At 38.2% G+C, this 22,134-nt stretch overlaps 2 protein-coding genes across 9 annotated transcripts in view; both read right to left on the bottom strand.

Annotated features, from left to right (window-relative positions):
• Positions 1 to 8,296, bottom strand: part of APOO (apolipoprotein O) — a 34,451-nt gene extending 26,155 nt beyond the window's left edge. Inside the window, exons 1-4 of one of the 3 annotated variants that reach the window (XM_063343292.1) lie at positions 7,902 to 7,948; positions 4,808 to 4,871; positions 2,882 to 2,992; positions 368 to 487 (exon numbers count right to left, since the gene is read on the bottom strand). In XM_063343292.1, coding sequence (XP_063199362.1) covers positions 368 to 487; positions 2,882 to 2,992; positions 4,808 to 4,837 — 261 coding nt within the window. In that variant the 5' untranslated portion in view covers positions 4,838 to 4,871; positions 7,902 to 7,948. Of the gene's footprint in view, positions 1 to 367; positions 488 to 2,881; positions 2,993 to 4,807; positions 4,872 to 7,901; positions 7,957 to 8,136 lie in introns of those variants that run through there. The other 2 variants (XM_063343301.1, XM_063343309.1) reach the window with 2 other exon arrangements.
• Positions 8,297 to 14,590: 6,294 nt separating this feature from the next.
• KLHL15 (kelch like family member 15) overlaps positions 14,591 to 22,134 on the bottom strand; it is a 28,692-nt gene continuing 21,148 nt past the window's right edge. For all 6 annotated transcript variants that reach the window (XM_063343237.1, XM_063343228.1, XM_063343257.1 and 3 more), the window contains one exon: positions 14,591 to 21,478. In XM_063343237.1, the coding sequence (XP_063199307.1) occupies positions 20,369 to 21,478 (1,110 nt within the window). In that variant the 3' untranslated portion in view covers positions 14,591 to 20,368. The remainder of the gene's footprint in view (positions 21,479 to 22,134) is intronic.

Here is a 22,134-nt window from a genome sequence, read left to right on the forward strand (position 1 = left end):
TTTAATCACTCTCCTGTCTTCCTCAGTCACAGGACAGTACCAAATCCAGATATGAAGATTATTTCAGGTAACAATTTAAAGCTTTAGTTAATTTCCTTTTAATTCTTTTGGACAGACAAAAGCATGGAAGAGGAGGGGGTTACTTCATCCAATTAGTAGAAAGAAACAACTGGTTTTGTATGAGGACGGGGTAAATATTATGACAGGAACTGTGGAAAATTTTAAGTCATGCAGCATTTTGGAAAAATGTTTGTACAGCTACTAAATTTTATTTTGCTGCTATCTATTGATTCTGTGCCTAAAAACAAAACCCCAGTTCAACCCTTAGCACCGAACCACTACCAGATGTGATGTAAAACCATTATACCTGACACCAGGCTGTGTATGGCTCCATAACATGCCGTAAACGTGAAACCCCCTCTTCCAATTGGGTTTGTGGATCCTCCACATATTTAGTCTCACGAGCTGGAGAGGAGTAGAGCGACAGCTGTGAATATTAGCAAACAAGAGGTTAAAAACAAAGCTGTAATTGTGTAAGTAGGTCTTCAGGGCATGAACGGTCTAACCAGAGAACACTTAACACTGTGCTTACTACATAAACAATGCATAATAAAAATTCAGGCACAGTTGTGAGACAACCATTATTAGCAAAGTTTAATTATATACTACAACGAAGATGACTTCTAATTGCTATACAATTCATCCATGGCTGCTATATGAGCCAAGTCACAGACTATAAATTAATATTAAACTAGTTTAATAAGAACACAAAATATAATTGTGAAAAAATTTTTCTGGTCTTAATCAGCACTTCTGGTTCCCAGTTAACATACTAAATGTCCTAGAACTCTGAAATCACAATCGATTATTTTCTATATTTGCACAAACCATCATTAAAGTGTCTAAGTAGCTTCTAATAAAGGTAACATCCAATACAAATTTGTCTGTTTGTTACTGTGCAGGAAAATAGTATGACATTCCAATGTTGCCGTCATTAACCACAACAGCAACTGACAGCATTAATAGCACCATGGGTCTGAGCAAATAGGAACTGTAACATCCACCTGAAGAACAATAGGCATCTTCATATAATAAATACTAAACCACAGTATTTAGGGTTTATCATCACAAGGTATTTATTACAATTACCTAAACATATTTAAAATTGTATCCCATTAAAAAAAAAAAAAGAGATGACCAAAGTCTATACTGTTGAAGATGAACAGCAAAGTTTAGATCAAAACAAAACCTGTTAAAATTCCTAGCAGTTTATGCACTACACTGATGTCCAGTACAAAGAGCTTATATTTTATACCACATTTATACTACATTTAGTAGTTTATTATAAACTGATGTTTACATATATTAATGCATCAAAGTGTTGCTAGCCCACTTTTCAAGACAACCTGGAAAACAACTGTATCTCTATCATAATAAAAAAAGCTGATAACCATAACGAAATATATAATGACATAGAATTTGCCAAATAATTCAATAACTCGTACAGATGGATTTCCCATAATACTTTGAAAGACAAGCATTTTAAGTCTCATTTCCCTAGGAAACCCGTTCATCTCTGGCAATCATAGTCACAATCAGTTTTAACTTTGATCCTGTTAGTCTACCTAACAGCCACGTCTGGCACAAGGACAAAAGACTCGGAGATAAGGAAATTCTCATACATTGTACGAGACTAGAGAGCTGACAGTAGAGATCCAAACTAAGGTACACTGTGAATGGTAAGAAAGGCAGCCAAAACTCCACAGCTTGAACATTCCGCTTGGCTGGAGCTGATGGGCAAGCCAATTATTCAGCACATATGTAACTTCAAACTGCTGCCTCATTACTAACTCATGCCAGCGGTAGTGTAGGGCACACAATGGCCCAAGCTAAGGTGACTTCACTGGGGGAAAGCCAGGAGACTTGCTTCAACTATCGATCCTCTCGTATGATGCAAGTGAACTGCCCATGCAGACACATCCAAAAGACTTAAGCATACACAAAAATAAGTTTCATTTAGTTTCGCTGCTCATGTAACAACACTTTCACTTGGGTTGAAGTACTTAAAATTTTTAAACATCTACAAACTCTCATGGATATAAAGCTGTATTTATTTATGAATTACAATTTATTTTTTCTTTTAATGTCGGAGACTGTTAAAAGCCTATGCAACGATGCTGGTGAGTCTACAGTTTGTCAGGAAGTTTTAAAGCTCTACTTGTGATATAACCAAGACATCTGTAACATCTTAGAACAACCATAAAGTAACAGCTTTTTATTATCACTACTTATTGTATTTGTTGTTGCTTTGGTCTGAATGCTGCAAACAATGGAAAACTCATAAAATTCTGCAGGCTACTGTATCAGACTCAAAGCATCAATAGATAAGAATTTTGCCTGTAAAAAAAGAGAATATTTTTAGAAATAGAAACTTTTTATTTGCTCTCCTACTGGAGAACATAAATGAAATTTTATTCAAATTTGCCAACAGTACTTGTAATAAAAAATACATGGTGTTACCTGGATAAAAAGCAAGGAAAATATTTCTGTGGATCTGAAACACGACCACAAGTAAATCTACAAAGATGAAAAGGTAATTTCTGAATGAAGAACAGACGGCTTTAATGTAGGCAAAAGATCTTGCACACAAGCAAGCCTGATGCTGTTAAGCGGAGGGCATCAAATGCAATCCTTGGGTAAAAGAAGCAAAACTGTATATCAACATTTCTACTGCTGAAAATAGAGAAGCAAGTTTAAAGGCAAAAATAAAAAGGGTAAAGAGTGTACCTAAATGTTTCACACATCAAAATATAATGTCTTTCAGAATTCCATAGATACTTCCATACAGATAGATGAGCGCTTGGACTCTAACCATACTTACCTCCTCAATTTTCAGCAACTCCTTTTTGGAAGTCTCCTTCTCTGAAGAGGAAGCATAAACCTGGATAGAGAGCAAGCTCAGGCTAACAGGGGTGGCCCCCAGCCGAATTACCTAGAAACATTATAGGAAGAGCCGTAAATCATTAAATTCAAACAAAATGGCAACATATTTGAACACATCCATGTAGACAATGTTCATGTACCCCTGTATGTTAATAAGTGATATATTAAGATGCTTAGAAGGTAGGAGAAAGGGGAGTCGGTGGCACACAATCTAATGCTCTCAGGCACTCACATGGTAACACCTAAATTATTCAGATGGCGTTTAGAAAAGCCTAAGGCTAAAGGAGACAGTAGATATAAATGCTAATCTCATCAGTTTTCATCTCACAAAAAGATCTTCTGTTTTCTGTCACTTGAAACATAATTTTTGTCAACTTTCTTAAAATAGATATATTAGATTCATATTTTAAACAACTTTGTGAATGTCCGTAATACCTCAATTTTTCTGCACTCAGTACCAAAAAGTTCAGCATTTTATTTCTAGTTTTTGTCTGCATCTAGATCCATCTAGAAAAAAATGAGACCTACAGTTGAAAGTATCAGAATATAATTGCTGCTTCCTAAGAATTTTAGGAATGGCTCCTACTTTTCTGTGAGAAATATGAGTTACAGTGCATTGTGACAGATACTTGACTGTTTTTGAATACTTCATATTCAATCCAGCCACACAATACAACCGCCATGAGTAATGTGAATATAATCCTTCCTATATTCAGGACCTACACTAAATTGTATTTCTTAATAGGAGAGAATGTTTTAACTTAAAAAATGAGATAAAAATCTCAGCCGTGTAGCAAATCAAGAATGCACAGGAAGCATTTTCCAACAAATGCATATCTTCATTAACAGCAACGTTTCAATGGGACACCTTTCCAAGTCTCATATTTACGTCACTGCTCAGATAAATGTGCAGAGTTACAACAGCCCGTGGTTTGTTGTATCAGGTTACAGTGTGAGCGAATCTAACAGCCTGCAGCCACCAAACTGGAGAGGTTTGGCTCTGTTTGCGGCACCCATTCCCAGAAGTCCTGCTGCTCACCTTGCCCTAGCTTTGGTGGCCGGATGCTTCCAGCACGAGGCAATTCACCTCGCCAATTTGGGAAAAGATTAATTCCTGAAAAAGAAGCGGAGAGCTTTGTGGGGGGGTTAGTCAGTTGAACCCATCCATGAAACAGTCTGACAGGCACCAGAGGAACTGTGTGGCCAGGGAAGAGGGGGTGAAAAAGAAGAAGGCAGCAAGACCTCTTCCTTTTCAGAAATAGTAAGGGTACATTACATTGACCTAGCTGCTTGTGAAACTGAAGCCTTCGTCAAACCAGTAAATCCTTCATGCTGTTGTGATGATAACTGACCTAGTATCAGGACAATTACTCTGAAACTTTGTTTCTGCCCATTGCAGAACTGTTAGAAAACAGCTTTAACGTTATCCAGATTACATACTTATTGCAGACAGATCAGTATTTGCAGCTTAAATTTCTTCCGTTGCTTTTCAGATAGGATATTTATTAAATGTAACCAAGAGACTCCTCAAACTCAAAACTAGACTACATAGTTGTCAAACTTCCTAAAAACGTTCATTTACATGTAAAGAAACAGCACACAAGAACTAGGTCATAGGATTTCTTTTCGGAAAGACAAAAGGGATCCGATGGATCAAAACGTAGGGAAAAACTTGCTTAAAATGGAAGTTTTTCCTTATTTGTATTTATGGACTCGTCATTACAGCACTATAATGGAACACCAATGACCGGATCACCTGTTTCACAGCCAAGGAAAGACATGAACAATCTTTAACAATGTTTGCTTAAACAAAGACTCTTCACATACTTTCACTAGCCAAGATGAAAACATGAACGCCACTAACCATTAATAACTGTAGAATACATTTCCTCATTCTTTCCTTTTTTCACTGCAAAACTGTTCTGTCACTGAAAAGGCAAAAATCTGAAATGCATTTTCATTCTGAAAAATATGCTTTTAGTAAAATATTACTTCTTGTGATTTTTTGAACATTTAAAAGAACGAAACACACATCCAGAAAAGACATCAAGACATTCATGACTCCATTCGCTTCCTCAAAGCAGTTTCAAATTTATTTCAACTACAGCTACCAGTTACCTGAACAGCCATATTCAGTACAAATATGTCATGTGAAACTAAATTTCAAACCAATCTGAAACTACAGACAGCTTTGACAGGGCAACTACCAAATCAATGGCATATACTAGACTCAAAAGAAGTTAACAGCAGAGGAGGTTCTTGAAATAAGCCTTGAAAAACACAGCTTCAGAGAGAGGCACTCAGAGACAAGTGTCTAAAACTTAATTTCTGAATATGGCAAAAGTTTGTTACATGAATACATATACAGAGTTTTTACAACTCCTATTTAACATTTCTACAAGCGTCCCCTGCAGTAAAAAAAAAAACAAAACAAAACAAACAAAAAAAAAACAAAAAACCAAGAACAACATAAAAAATTAAAGTATAATTCATTATTGATAACCTCTGTTTAGGAAAAAAAAATCCAGTCTGTTGTGCTAAACAACAGGTTTGGTTTTTTGTTGCTATTCCACACCACTTATATTGTTTGAAAATTATCTGTCACCAGCAGAAACAGTAAATCCAAACCCTTTAAATATTTGAGATTTGTATATCAAGATGCACGCAAACAGCAGAGCATAAGAACATAACCACCTTAGTTTCACAAACAAATATAAGTCATGACAGAACCACTTACACTGGAAACACCATATTATCAAAATACTTAAGTGCAGACATTTTCCAAAGGTTTCATATTTACATTTTAAACAAAACACAATTAACTAGTAAAAGTGCAAGAAGAATCTCTCCTTAAATGCACTGTTCAAGCTATACCGCAATGGCCTTCTACATCAACCAAGTTTATGGGACAGATACAACCAGTACTAGAGTACTGTATATACACACACAAACACAAAAGGTTTATTTGGTAGCATGAAAGAGTAAACATTCTACTTTCTGTTTCCAAAATTCATTTTAGGATCTAATTTCTTAATTTCATATTAACCATGCATTACTAAACCAATTGGTTGGTTTAGTAATGGATTTTGATTGAGCTGTGCCTTCAGTTTGCCTGTCTGACAGCTATTCGGTTGATACCAAAAAAGCAGAGCTGACATTCTTCTCTCTAGGCAATGCTCTGCGTTTACTTTAAGTAAAAAAAGGTATTAAGTTTATTCCTTTCTCTAGCTGAAGAACTCAACTTTATCTGCAGACACAAGATCACTCATACGCAAATTCCATCTGAGAGTTGGAGGGGAAAAAGACTACCACATTTCACCTTCCATTGTCTTGCTTTACTGTCTTTCACAAAGTTCTTAACTAAAAAAAAATACCTCTGGGAAGAATAAATCCCATATTAGTTCTCAATGCAAATGGGGGGAAAGAGCTAAAGATTAACTAGAACTTTTGTCTTTTTTTCCTCTTGTGATTTCTCAGTTCACTTGTTACTGTTATTGTCAGCGTGTCAAAACTGGAGAAAGGAAGAATAAAAAGTCTTAATCATTCTTTTCTGAAGGCTGGTATTTGCTCTCATGTATGAAGTTACTTTACTTTTCTCTTCTTTTTCCATTCTTCCCCCTATCTCTCAACCCCAACAAAAAAAAAAACCAAACCCAAAAAACAAACTCAAGCACTCCTGCTCCCTGAAGCACGGATACCAGGGACAAGAAGCCACCTTCCCCTTTCAGTCTTAGGGGCAAAAAAATTAGGATGGCCTGAAGCACTGGAATCTGCCTAACCTCAATGGTTGTATAAAAGTAGTAATATTATGCATAGTACCTCAACCCACGAGTTCACATATAACCCCTTTAATAACAATTCACTATCACGCATTTCTCAATGACTCCGAGATAAAATCCTTACATAAGAATTCCAGTAATTGCTCCAATACTAAAGTACAAAAAAAATGCAGCTGCAGCAAGGCTAAAGCAAGCATAAGTTGCTCACCATATCAGTATACTGATATATATTGATATATTATCAATATCCAACAAACAATAAAGGTACAAAAGAGAATGAAATTCAAAAATCAAGTGTCACCAGGTTTCAAAAAAAACTCCAGCTCCTTGAGTAGTCATGACAACAATTTGATTGAAACATACAACTTGCTTTTTAGACTGAAGGTACACGGGGCTATTCTTATCAGAGGCAAAGACTTTTGAGCCAATTATCCAATTTAAGCCCAGATCACCGCCCTCACTCCTTTTCACAGATGTCACTGACAACCTACGCGCGATAAGGGGAAAGCTCCGAGACGAGGACAGTCACAACTGTACGGATACAAACGCTGTATGAACGCTCACTCACAGCCCCATGATGCTGTGTCTAAGAAGTAATTTTAAATAACGAACGTGCTGTTTGTGTGGAGTTTTTGTGCAACACGGATAGCGCACGTGATTTTGAAACATTAAAATGAGAGCTTACACAGCTGCAACAGGAGTAAAAGTAACGGCTTGTGAGACATACCCCGGGTACAGCTGCCACCAAATGCAGATTTTGTGAAAATATCCTGGGTATGGCTGCCACCAGCTGATAGAGATTTTGAACAGTTTTAGCTCGAAGTGGGGGTGGGGGGAGAAAATAAAAAAATCATTCGCTGGTAACAACACCAGGGGCTACCGCCTCTACTCAACCAAGTAACTAAAACCGGCCGTAAAAGGGGGAAGCGGGAGAAACGGGGGCCCTCCCGGCCCGGAGCACCCGCCTACAGGCCGCCTCAGCGCCGGGCCCCTCCGGCCGCGCTCCGGGGCCGCCCCCTGCCGGCCTCTCCGGACAGGGCCGCCCTCAACACCGACGACCCGGCGGCACCGCGGCCACCCCCGCCGCCTCGACGGGAGCGGAGGGCGGCGGAAAGGGCGGACGGACAGGCGGGGGAAGGAGAAGGGGGAGCGAAACGACAACGGCGGCGGTCTCCTCACCTTCAACATGGCGGCGCCGAGCGGGCGGGAAGCAACGGCGGCGGCGTCGCGGCGCTCTGACGTCAGGCAGGCCCGCCCGCCGGTAACCTAGCAACGCCGGAAGCCCCGCCCCTGCCGGCGCCGGCTCCTCTTATTTTGCTACTTTTTTCACTTCCTAACTTGGGGGGGGGGGGGGGGGAAAGGTTGAGCAGATTTTTGTATGTAGCAACACTGTTTGATCTGGAGTGAAACTTACCTTGTGCTTTTTGCTCGTCATACTTAAGGCGGGTCATTTTTCAGCGTTTGTCGGAGCTGCCGGTGCGGCAGCTGCGAGGCCTGCAGCGCTGCCCTCAGGAAGCGCACCCGAATGCGCGGGACAGGGGCCGCCGCGGAGCTCCCTGCGCTCTCCCGCTGACCGACCTGCCTGTAACTGCGGCGGAGGCGTTACCGCATCTGGGGTAAAGCGGACCTTGGCACTTCGGCGCGTGCTGTCTCATCGGCTTTGTTTTGTCACGTTCTGGCAGCATCCGGAATACACTCGGTGCTTTCCAAATAAAGACCCTATGTGCTAAGGCAGGGGACAGGTAGAAAAGAGAAACGTATCGTGCAAAAAAAAAACCCCAGTGCGATCCAGCTTGTCGCTGCAGCCCTCAGTAGCTCTAGTTCCACGTTTTTCAAGTACTCCTTTCCAGCACCGATGAGTGATTCTGTTACCAAGTTGATACCACCGACAGAGATCTGCGTGCTGTAGCCATCGTCTTCTAAAGCACAGATACGCGCTGTTAATAGCAGCGAGGACACACATCCCTTTTTGATGCTCTTAAGTACCCATCACAACAAAGTCCGACTCCTCTCGAAATTCAACTGCGTCTCGGATTTCATTTGAGCTGGACACATTTTGGAAGTTAACTGAGGCTAACAGGTGAATGGCCTTGCATCTGTTGCCAGTCTCTTTAGGTATTTAGAGCATCAAATCTTTTTACCTTAAAAATTATTTTCAAAGTAAGCCTTAATATTTTAGCAAGATGATGTGAATATCATCCCCTCGTTTGCCTATAAATGTATTGACTTCGGTATCTTCATAAATATGTATGTTAAACGTAGTACCTTATTTACCTGAATGACAGTTTCTAGGTTTACCAAATAATTTCCAATTAAAGGCACACATAGTCTTCTTTTGCTGTGCTGCCTCTTTAATAATTAACGGTGACATCCTGAGCTTGCTTTGTTATTTATAACTGACTTTTAGGATGATCATTTTTGAAGGGGTTTTAATTTCTATTTTACATTCCACCAGGGCACATGATGTAGCTCTCCCATGAATAAGAAGCAGAATGCATTATATGCTTACTATGTATACATATACCATTATGTGACTATTACAGTCTATTGCTGAAAGTGTTCTTGTGTCCTCCTCTTTGCTTCTAAAAAATTGCATTTTAATGTTTCTAACAGCAACACTTGTAAGAGTGAGAGGAGTTGCACGGGACTTGCCACTCACACACACAGAGACCAGCTGGAGAGTGCAGCACGTACTGCTGCACGCTGTGCAACACCTTGCATGATACAAGTTACTGAGAAACAGGCAAAGATTTGTGTACTTGAGCAGCAAGGCCTATACTTACGTTGTTACTTAATGCTCAGTTTAAACTGTGGCTTGCCTCCCCATTAAGCCCCTAGGCTGGGGCTTGAAGCCTTACAGGATGCCAGGGACCGTTCTGCAGGGGTTTGTTGTGCAGCTGGAGCAAGAAGGGAGACAGAGCCAAGCATCACATGAAGAATCACCCAGGTTTCTTCTTCACTGATGCTGCCACCATTTGATGCAACAGGAGAAGAGCCTCAGGGAAAACCTTTATTATTCTGTTTCTAGAGGGCAGAATTTGGGTTTATGGCTTTATTTGTTCAGTCTTAGAGTAATATCCTTTTTGAGAGGAAAAGCATGTATTTGTTTTTAAAATATTTTTATTTTCTAGATGTTTATTTCCATGCAACTCATCAGTCATCTCTTCATTTCACTCTTACCGGCACACTGCAGTGTCCACGCAGCCAACGTGTTGCACTTCTCAAACTCAACGGAAGCTAGCAAAAATGAAGAGGGCATGTTTGATTGAGAGAGAATGAGAGGTATGAGGCAAAACTAGAAGCAAGATGCCCCTTTCTGGACATAATCCTGTGTTTCTGTGGAGAGTATTCACTAGCCAGAAAGTCCTATGACAGCTCCTTGCTCTTTGGTACCATGGCATTTGTTCAGTCTGGTTTTGGCACCGTTCCATTCCTTTGCGCCTCATCCATCAAAAACCATCATGTCTGGTACCTTCAACTGCTGCTTCCACTCTGGGAACATTTTCCACAAAGGAGTAACACCCTTAATCCTGAAGTGCACTTCGGAAATCCTAAGACATTTGTCACGGTTTCTTTCACAATCACTAATTAAAACTGTCATCTAGATCGTTTCCCCCAGTGAAGACTGGCACCCTTATAGCTTTACCAGATGTTATCACCTTCTACTTCTTCTAACGTGAAGTCATTTATAGTTATGCCCTATGGAGGGGGGCTATGGCTGGCATAGTTGCAGCTTGTGGTGTAGGAAGGGAAGGGGCAGAGGGTAGTGGTGCACAGAATGACATTGTCTTACTTTTAACTGTTTCTGTCTAGCACAGAATTTGAAACTACCTCTTCAGTCTTGCAAATTAGTACAATATGGTGCTGGCACAGGTAAAAACAACGGTTTGGCTCGCTTTGCCGGTTTTACAGATGAGAAAAACGTCACATTTCTTAAGTGTGAGTTAATAGGTTCTTACTCCTGTTTGTGTGTGTACAAATTCATGGTATTATACAGGTACAGAAACTGGATGTTACAAATAGAAACGACTTCGTTGAACATCAAGGAATGGTAATTTCACAAATTGAAAAGCCTGAGGTTCAACCCATTGTTACAGAAGAACGGGGATATGAAGCAGGTTAATTGCATGCCTGGTCCTAGGCATTATCTCTGGAGGATACTGGAAGATTCCCATCCACAGCAGATGCATAAATCTTCAGAAGTTAAGGCACTGGGAAATTGCTAACCCTTCTAGTCACTTTAATGCATTCTGCCTTGCTTTGAACAAGGCTGCAAATCTGAAAGCACGGCTTCCTACACCGGTTTGACAAGTTTAGCAAAACATACATTCTTGTAATTAACTTTTACCATGGGAAAAATAAAAATCTCTGCACTGCAAAGGAAGGACAAAACTAAAACTGAGCAGCTGTGATTGTTTTGTAAGGTTCATAACTTCTGCAAAGTACAGCTCGTTAAATACTTGGGTGTTAACAATTTTGTACTGAGATTTCTTTGGTTGGAGTATTTAGTTTAACTAACTTATGTAGAGGTCAGCCTCACTCCCCTTGTTTTCAGAGAACCGTACTGAGCCAAAATCCAGCTTTTTCAGAAATCAGCTAAACCGCTCCCAATAAGGTTGTTAATTGGATCAGCTCCCAACTTAAAGACCATGAAAAGTCACTAAATTAAAAGCTACAGACTAGTTCATTACCATCACCTGGTTTTTTTTTCAGACTATGTAATTCTTTTTAGCATTTTGGATAATCTGTCAGGAGAAACAGTGAAGAAAAAAACCCTATTATTTGTCAGTAATCCTTCCTGATTGCAATAAATGAACTGAAAATCAGAAGAAACTAAAAAAAAAAAAAAAAAAGGTTTTGTATTCTGAAATGTCTTCTGAAACTTTAATTTCTGATGTTTTGGTTTTCATTATAAGAAGTTAAAATAAGTTCTTAGTACCAAGTTGCCACCTGCGTTAGAGAAAAAAAATCCCAGAACTACCTGTAAGAGCCAGAGGAAGGAGTGAGAGCATGTGTTGCACAAGGCAAATCCCATGGAACATTTCACAGCCAGCCAAGGACACCGAAGTGACCAGGATTCCATCCTGGAAATGAATTAACCAATGGAGCTTTCCGAGAGCTGCAAGAAGACAGCAGAGCAATTTCTTGCTTTCCAGGAACCAAAATGAAGGCCATCACTACACCTACACAGAGGAGAGTGCTTAGGCCATACCGTTGCATTGGCACTGCTGTCACCATCACGAGCACAGTCCCAGGCATTTTGTACGACTTCGGCAATCTGGGAAGGCAAACAAAAGAGGAATACACTGACCATCTTGGAATTTCTCCCCTGAGACTATGGAAATTAAACATGCGGGGAATACTTGCTTTCAGTTAGCATTGTGCAATTCTTTTGATGAAGAAGGGATGGTAAAGTCAGAAAGTCTCATCAGTGGTACTCAAATACATATAAACAGCCCCACAACGTGCACAACTCACCACAGGAGATAAAGATTCTCACACAGAAAAAGAATTTTATGGTTGGTGTAACTCAAACTTGTGAGATGAGCCACATGACAAAAAAAAAAAAAAAAAAGCAGACAAACCAATGCTTAGAACATACCTGAGGATATACTGAAATGGGTGTGGGAAAGGAGGCTGCCTGTTTAGGCCGAAGACGCATCTGTCTGGTAAAATTAAACAGTCCAATAAAAGGGTTAACCATTAAAGGCATCTATCTCATTAGAAAACAAATATTTTTTTTTAGCACCACTTATTGAGCAACATTTATCCAGAATACAGGAGAACTGCTACCAAGGGTGACATCAGCAGGAGACATATTTGACAAACGTGGCACAAAGAATATTTTTTTAGTTCCTCAAGTACTACGTATCAATCTAGAAGGCTCAGCACGTGGTGCTTAATGCTGCCATTCATTCCAATGGATAGATGACTGAAGAGACACTGGGTGCTTAAACAGAGATCATGATGAGGTTTATTTTTTTACCTGTAAACATCGCCAAAAGCACCTGTCAGTGCCACTAAAGCATCAAATGTAAAAGTAGAAAGTGTTAATGAAAGCAAGAACTGAAAGCTGTCTTTTCACATATTCCCTACACTCTCCCTTGAAAGAACGAAAGTTTTGCGCATGCCAAGAAAGCTATCCTGGACAAGAAGGCACTCGGATTAAAAGAAGAGATCAAAACATCAGCAAGACTTGACAGGCTAAAGGCCAGGTGGGGGATCACGTTGTCAATGAGTATGTTATGGACTCAAAAGGTACAGAATACAGAATCCGTGCAACACCCAGAGCAACAGTTTCCCTTTCCATATTATGAAGCTGATGGAATAAGAAAAGAAAAGAAAACCACCACAAACCCACAACCGCAACCCCCCAATCTGTAACAAAGGGGGAATATCAGTTGAAATTAAGAATTTCAAGTCAACAAGGGTGGATAACTTACACCAAAGAATCTGGAAGGAATTAACTGGAAAAAAAAAAAAAAACCAACTTTGCCAAACTAATACTAATTTCATATCACAGAAAACAAGTGAACACAGATGACTGAACTACTGCTGAAAAATAAGGCCACAAATTCCAAAGAAGTGAAGAATTTGGTATGAGCAACTATGAACCAGTTAAAAATGTAAGAGCTCTCCTTAGTGAAATAATGGAACCATTATTTGAGATTCCTAATCAACTACAGGGTTGCTAACAAGTAATTCAAGTCAGCCAGCGTAGCATTGTGCATGAAAGGTATTGCCAAAAACACACCCTGGCTCACAGAGAAGGGAAATTAAAAAGGTGAACAAAAATAATTGTAAATAACATTTACAGTGTGAAGCGATTGCTGTCATCTTCACTTCCACTGTATCAGTCTAATACATTTGGTATCCTTTTGAGCCAAAAAATGGAGACACATCTCAATTAAAAGAGGCCCTTCCTCCCATGACTCATCCCACTGGGATCAGCACAAATTCAGCCACAGCATTCTCCCATTAAACAGTACTATTTAGTGTAGGATGAAGTCAAGTTACCAAAGGAGGAGGGGGGAAAAGGGTTACTTCATCCAAATAAAGTTTTAAGTCATTCCAAGTATTAAAATAAAATTAAAATGCTATTTTAGAACTCAATATTAAAAAAAAAAAAAGAGAACAGTTATTTTCAAACATTCTTGATCGTAGATTTTTAAACTGAGGGCTTTGACCTGACAGCAAAAGAGTTGCCGAAAAATAGAGGCAAAGGAAAAAAGTGTGGCAAGGGATTGACAAAAAAGGCTTTCATCAGACTGCTTGGGAAAATAAGATCATAATCTCCTGTTTTACCTCCCCCCCGGCCCTTGGTATTGAATGTTGTTCTAATCTGACACTTTTAATCCTGAAGTGAAGGTTCCCCTTCCTGTTATGGGAAACGTTAAGCAGTACGACTTGGACTTCTGGCACTTCAAGTTCCAAATGTGCCATGAACACGTGTTGTCTCAATTTCATGTATTTGCTAGCAGGGAACAGTCTCATTTCTTGGCTGCTGACTAACCCCAAAGGCTGGCTTCAGTTTTCAGTCGTATAGTTTAAATTTATGCCTTGACATGGAGTTACGAACGTAACGAAGTCAACTCCAAACATTATTTCAAGACTGAAATGTGGAGTAGCCACATGAATGCACTGCAGCAATTACAATTGGCAAGACTGTAAAATACAGCTAAAGATATGAGCTTGATGCTATATAAGGACATCCAGCTTCTCTTGCTGGGATAACTTCAACTCAACATTATGAATTATAGCAACACTTAACATTTTTGAAGAGTTGCTTAACTGAGTAAACTCTTAAGTCCTGTAGAAAGTAATCCAGGTCCACTACACTTGCAAGTATCACAAAGTTTACACAAGAGTGTTTAAAGATTAAAAATATTTTATTTACACTTTTCTTTATACACATTTTATACATTTTTTCCATTTAAAAACTGAACAGAGCACATATGCAAGTCTGAGCATACTGTATCCATAGCTAGGGAAAATTACCTTCTGCCAAAAAAAGACAACAAAAAAGGCTTTAAAACAGTTAAAAAGAGGCAATTCTTAAATTACTCAGAGAAGTTTATAGCAGCCCTGGGGCAGTCATTAGACAGTTAATCCAAAGGTACATATGAGGTCATATATATATCATTTTAATTTTTTACAGGAAAAGTATTTCCAATTGCTAGCACAAACACAGCAGAATTTGAAAATGACCTTTCCTGTTATCAAATACATTCTTTGCAATACAAACAATCTGATATTGTACACTGGAATCAAGTGGGATACTATAGTGGAAATGTAATCTCCAGCATATAATAATTTATTTTAAAAAGATCTACAAAAATAACGATATATAGGGAAAATATTTAAAATAAAACCATAGCTCACTCTACCCTTCGCCTGTTCCCAGAACTGACATAAAAGTTAGGTGGGTCCCACTGAGGTAATAAAAGCCCCTTAACTATAGCTAATTTTACAGTCCTACATATAACACTGTATTTTCTAGACTTACGCCAAGGTTTTCTACCAGAGCCATAAATAAAAACTACTGTCTGCAAATAGAGGTGGTTTTCCCCTAGCTACCAACTTAATATTAATCCAAAGGTATTTGAAATTGACTTTTGAAAGTTATTTCTAGAAGACATTATAAACATTAATTGAAATTTGGGAAGTGAAAAAGAAAAAAATTAGTAGAGGGAAATCCAGGAAAGCTGTGCTCAAAAAGTTTTTTCTGCCACATACAACTAGTTTTATGAAGTTTACCCACACAAATGGAAATTTTAAAGTTACTCACCATTCAAAAATATAATACAGATGCAAAAGTAGTCATTAGTATTTATTTTAAGCAGCTTCAGATTGTTTTACAAGCATTAGAATCTCAAAATGTTAGCTACAGGACACCGGCAAGCTTTGTTTTAAATAGAGTACACGTGCTTCCCAGTTATATTCTTTACCACTCTCCTCACTGAGCCCTGCCACCTGTGATGGACCACACTTATTCAAATAACTTCACTGGTTATATTTTTATTAATGGGAGGAGAGCAAGACGGATGTTTTCTCTGATGCCCCCAACCCTATGAACACTTAAGCACAGGTTTAATAACATTTGCGCCTTTATGTTTTCTTTTAAGTACCTTAACAGTTTTCTGTTTTCTTTATATTGGCCTGTTCACATATGTGAAGTACACATTTGATGTGTTAGAAGAAACAGGGGCCAAATTCACTGGTTTTTTTTGTAAGGAAAAATATATTAAAAAGGCAAAATACTTCTACAAATGCCACTATTTCTAAAAAGACTTTGTCATATAAATGCTGACACAAGGTTGAAGTTTATTTTTAAAGAGCCTTTAGCATCTCCCCATAATGCTTACCCTCCTTTTGCAAAAGAATGGACATAATGAGTTAAGCAATGTTTTTCTTTTTAAACCAATTTGAATCTGTACCTGCTGAATTTTATCCTTTGCTTCCTGAGTGTCAAGTGAAGCTTTGTCCCTGATGCAAATAGTTATCATATTATCAGCATGAAAAAATGCAGCACTTGGGTTTGTAAGGCAAGAGGTCCTCAAGAAAAAACGGCTGCAAGTCTCAGAAACCAGAGAAATATTAAAGTCACACACTGTTAGAGACAGTTAAAACGGGACCGCTATAATACGGCAGAAAGTAGAGCATCAACACTTTTCAAAATAAAGTAACATAAAAGCAGGTTGCCAGGTAGCTTGTATGCTGCCACTAGCCCCTCTTGCTAGCAGTGCTTTCTGAAGTAGCAGAGCCTTTGTAAAATCAAGTACTGCCTTCCTCCAGCTGAATCGATGGGGGAAAAAATTCAAAAGTTTTTTTTTTCCACCTAATACCTTCCACTACAAAACTTCTACCAAAACTTTGTGAGGAAAAATGAGCTATTTTTTCCTTACACACTACTATGAAAAGGAAAAGAATTACCCGTCTCCTAAGAACAGATTATAATAGCATGTGGGATGGGAACTGTCAGTGTCCAGCCCCTTTACGTCTCCAGAACACCATGCTTTTTGTCCATTTTGGCTCATTTGAAAACAAAATTTCCCCCACGGAGCTAGCTGTTAAATTAAGACATGAAGCTGATCCATTTTTGCTATAAATGTGGAAAAAAAACCCAACTTAGACTGTAACTCACTATGTCCACCTTTTTAAGAAAAGGCAAGTATACTTGCTGTTTAAAAGCAGGTAATGTGTTGAAGTTTAAATATGTGGGTGAGATCAGATTTGCTGGTATTCCATTATGGCTGGGGTGGAATAGAAGAAACCTCCTCAAACTTACTAATCAAAGATCATAACTTACCTTTTCCTTGACAAGTGAGAGGCATTTAAATGTTTTTAAAACTCATATTAATCTGATCATAATGCTGAAAAATTCATAGTAAAATTCTTATTAGCCAGTTTAGTTTTTACTTAAACACTAAACTATCTGAAACTAAATACTAAAAGCCAACACAAACAGAAATATTTAATTAAAAAAAACATCCCTCTGACACATAAAGTAACAGAAATAACTGCCTCAAAAGTTCCACTGCAATGGAAAAGATAATTTCGTGTTTCAAACGATAAAAGCATGGTAGAAATGTAAATTAACAAAACATTCTCACATACTCCCACATGTTCTAAACCCAAGCAAATTCCAATCATTCCTAATGCTTGAAAGGCTGCAGCCAGCTTCTCAGTGGAGACACAACTTCAGGGAAGCTGAAACCAACAGTTCAAGTTAAAATTTCACAGAATAATTACTACTACAATCCTGAAAGAGATCTTTCAGAACTGGGCATCTGAAGATAAATATGAACTTAAAAACAGAGCACCTAAAAATTATCTGGTTCTTCATGTTTCAAGTGTCTATACTCACCATGGACTTTAGTGGCAGTTGCTTAGCGCACAGAACTTCAGAAGGTGCTTAAACGCAAACTCAAAAACGTAACTTGAGGAAACCCCCATCCTTACCATTCTTTTTAATAAAGTCTTGGCCATGTCCCTTTACTACACCTGAATCACGGAAGACCAGATATCCAGAACCACATCAATTCCACAGACTGGCCCTAGATAAAAGTGAAGTACTCTGTGCTACGCATAACATGCCCATGAAAGCCTACTCAAGCAGGATTAGTTTTTGCTGCCTCAAACTTATTAAGAAGTGAACTGCTGACACAAACATTAAAACAATGAAAAAAACCTTGTTTTTTTACTGTGCCCCAATATTCTATAAACTATGTACAGTAGAACCTTTTTACTTGCACACAGCCACACCTACTGGAGTCAGATTATCTCTGCGCCCATGCAGGGTAATGTACACACAAATCTCACAGTGAAACTGAGGTTTTAGTGTAAGGTACACAGGCTTTAAGTTAAACTATTAAGTTAATTAGATTTCTAATTCAGTAAACTGAATTTTGATTAAAAAATAGTTAAATTTAACTGCAAACTAGTCTGCATCAGAAGACTGAATCAATATTTGGTCCAGTCACTACTGGTATAAGTAGCTTATCACTTACAGCTATTGTGGCATACATTCTCTCTTTCTGTTAAAACATATGGAAAGAAAATACTCTATCAATAAATCATTTCTAATTAAAAAAAAAATAATCTGCCAACTTGCCACATAGCTCCAAATCCTCATATCTCAACCAGAACACAATTACTACAAAAATATCAAAAAACAGGCATGAGGAGTTTTACATGTTGTTTTAACTTCTATCAATTATTTCAAACTTAGTTTAGGCAAGCAGGTCTTACTTGTAACATAGGAAATTTAGGGTGATTTTGGTCCCTTTGTAAGTGCATTCTTTTGAACTCCCTGAGTACTGTACATTCCTTTTCTACAGTGATTTCTGACTGGAAGATGCTGAGTAAAGCAGTTTTGCGTTGCTGCATATAAAGTAAAGTCTATTGCTTAAAGTGAAACACAACAGATTTTACCAAGTATGCAGCTGAATGTTTCAGCATTTTGCCCCTAAACATCTGAACGAAGTGTGAGCCCTCAACTTCACCAAATCTCTCCTTTATATTCTAGAAGTGGCTAATTAAATAAAATCACTATTAAATAAAAGCACTATTAAATAAAATCAGAATGTAATTACTGTTATTATTTATGTCTTGGCAGATAATTCTTACCAATCCACTGTCAGTAATACCTGCAAGATAACACGATGGAGTTATTCAAAGCCCTCTTGGACCACACACCTCAATTCAGGCACTCCGAGGTCAGTAGCTATAGTTGTCTAGGTTTTTTTTGTAAAAGAAACATAAATGGTACTAACCATCCAATCACCTAACTCCACATTTTCAAAACACAGTAGTTCATAGAAGTTGATAATTAAAATAATAATAAAAAAAGATTGTAACACTTCAATGTGAGTACAAACAAAATACTCATATTGAAGTATGAGTACCAGCAAAGTATTGAGAATAAACTATAGTTTATCCAGTTCCAAAAATAACTGTGGCTCAAAGCAGCACTGAGCTTTTGCTTATTGACGTTTTCCATTTTCATAAAAAAGACGACTGGGCAGCACACATTGAAACACAAAAGAAACTCAGGGAAGATGTGTTTACTTTTAAAAAAATAATTTATAAAATAACAAATTATCAACAGTTCATTATGTAGCATCGATATAAAGAGTTTAAAGTTACTGAATCAATCAGTACATACTAAAGATAAGATACTTCGATACCAAATGAGGCCTCCAGTTACTTAAGAACTTTGAATTATTTAGCTCATTAAAGGATAGTACTATACCTTGAATTCAACAGATATGGCTGAATCTGTGCACTAGTTAAAATATAATATTGTAACTGCACACAAAAAGATGTATTTATATATAGTTTTTACAGTGTATGCATGTGTGTATATATTTTTTACTCACCAACAAACACAATGCAGACAAATAGAAGGCAGCATAGAAATAGTGTTTTGAATATAAAAATGTTTTGTTTTCGATTTAGTAGAAAACGTGTAATTTGCATTTTGGCAGACTTATTGGTACTACTATACAAAACCAGGAAAAAGGTCATGCAAAGGGGTTAAGATTATTCTTCAACATACATAAGGGAAAACAAAAACACCCAGCAGATTTGAGAATACTTTGCAATTAATGGAAAAAGCATCCAAAAGACAACATAAAATACACAAATGGTTTAGTTTTGTTCCTTTAAACCTGGTTGTACCCACGTACAGATGATGGGCTTTATTTTGATGCTCAACAAAAAAACCCCAAAAATAAAGTCCTCCTCCTTTCCACTAATATTTTGTTAAACTCAAGTGATTTCAGAAGCATAGTGGTATAATAGCCATTAAAAAAAAAAAAAAAAAAAAAAAGAGAAGAAAGTATTATGGACATGTTACCAAAAAAATAACCACACTAAAAAATATATTTTTCTTTCTCCTACTTACAATTATGTTTGTTAAAAAAAAAAACCAACCAAAAAACAACAACGCTTTTACAATATCAGACCAGTATTGGCTTTTCTAATAAACTTGGTAAGTACTCTCCCTGTACATCCTGTTTCTCTTAAGCATTCAGCAGGTTTTTTTATACACAAGGTAATGTCTCTGAAGAAATTCAACTGGTTTGTATTTTTTGACACATTAGGTATAGCTTTTTGTACTTCATCAAGTTGTTCATTCTGTTTTAGCTGCAACATCTAACATGCTCCAAAACATATTCAGGAAAGTGCAAGCTGCAGACTTGTAAGCCGTCCAGCTTGCACGGCATCCTCGGATATTCATCTTCTTTCCATTTGTTTTCCTCTGGATCAAACGTGAGAATCGAATCACTGTAATGACCATTGTAACAAAGGCCTCCAAGAACCATTATCTGTTTGTCCAGAACAGCTACACCATGACCACTCCTACCAATTGGCATAGAAGCCAATATAGTCCATTGATCAGTATCTGGGTCATAAACCTCTGTAGAAGGACATCCTTGAGATTCAAAGGAGGCCCTTAGGATCACACAGACACCACCAAAGACATAGAGCTTACCATTGTAAGAAATCATTTTGTGAAAGCATCTTGCATAATTCATTTTGCATTTGTTCTCCCAACAGGTAGTGACCACTTGAGTTCTCCTTGTTCGCTGCTCTACTGTCCCTTCTTTACTGGGGTCAAACACACACACTTGCTTAGAAGTTGAAGATGATGTAATTCCACCAGTGATATACAACTTGTTACCAAGCACGGTCCCCTCATGTCCGTATTTATTGACTGGATAGGGATCCACAAATTCCCATTTATCTTCAGTAATATCATACCGTTCAGTTGAGTAAAATGTTTCATCCCTGGTTCTCCCAGCCACTGCATAAACATACCTCCCAATAACTCCAACAGCAAACTCAGAACGTGGAACAGACATGTCTGCCATTCGTAACCAAGTGTTCTGTCTTGGGTCATATCTAAACACTTTGGATGAAGCATGAAACTCACCATCTGGCCCCAGTTCTTCCCCACCTAATAGGAACACAAAGTTATTCACAATGGCAAGGCAGTCTGGTCGTAAAGGTACTTGAGGACCCTCTAGTTCCCACCAGACCCTTGGTTTATGCAAGAGAAGAATTTTACTGTTTACCATACTGTGTCCTATCATTCCTCTAAATACTGCAGTCTGGGGTTTGGCAGAACGGATTTTGTTCGATTTCATTTCCATCAAAGGCTGTTGGTGAACGCTATGAAAGTAATTCATGGCTTGATCAACCTCATGTCGCAGCTGCCGGGAGTATCGATAAAACTCTGATGTTTTTACCTATGAATACATTTAAAAGATATTAAAATTCTGACCAAGAGAAACAATCCAGAAAACCTAAATGACTACGTGTCATTAGATTATTTTACTTAGTTTCATTCAGGCAATCTTGAGAGCGATTGCATTTGTGCACAGAGGGTTAAACTAACGTACTGTTATCCAAAATCCAGAAGGTAATTAAATGATTAACAGCAGTGACTAACATTTTTCAGCAGAATACTTACATGCAGTATGTAAGCCAGAATTAGGCACAACTGAAATCCCCAAGTCTAAAAATCATGATTCCTTCTCCCCCCAAAAAGCCTCTGTTCATCCTCTACTTAATCCATGAAGCACTGAAATTAAAAATGCACTATTTTCCTGGTTTTGAAAAACATTCTACACACCCATTCTGTGTTTACCGAGGTCTACCCTGCTCTAATTTACGCTGAATTCTCACAACCAGCCCAAGCAGGTATTCCCAAATGCTAGGCTCCGCTCATAGGGCTATTTAATTGGGGTGGAGTGTGAAGGGAAGGTACCCAAACCCCTTCCTTCAGAACACATGATCGCACTAACCATTCGTCGTGATGGTTACCTTATGGTTTCCCCTCTGTGAGGCTCCACATGTTAACAAACGCCTTTAACACAAGAGAAAGACATCTCAACCTATAATC

This window comes from Chroicocephalus ridibundus, chromosome 1 (genome assembly GCF_963924245.1).
Source record: "Chroicocephalus ridibundus chromosome 1, bChrRid1.1, whole genome shotgun sequence".
Classification (NCBI taxonomy): Eukaryota; Metazoa; Chordata; class Aves; order Charadriiformes; family Laridae; genus Chroicocephalus; species Chroicocephalus ridibundus.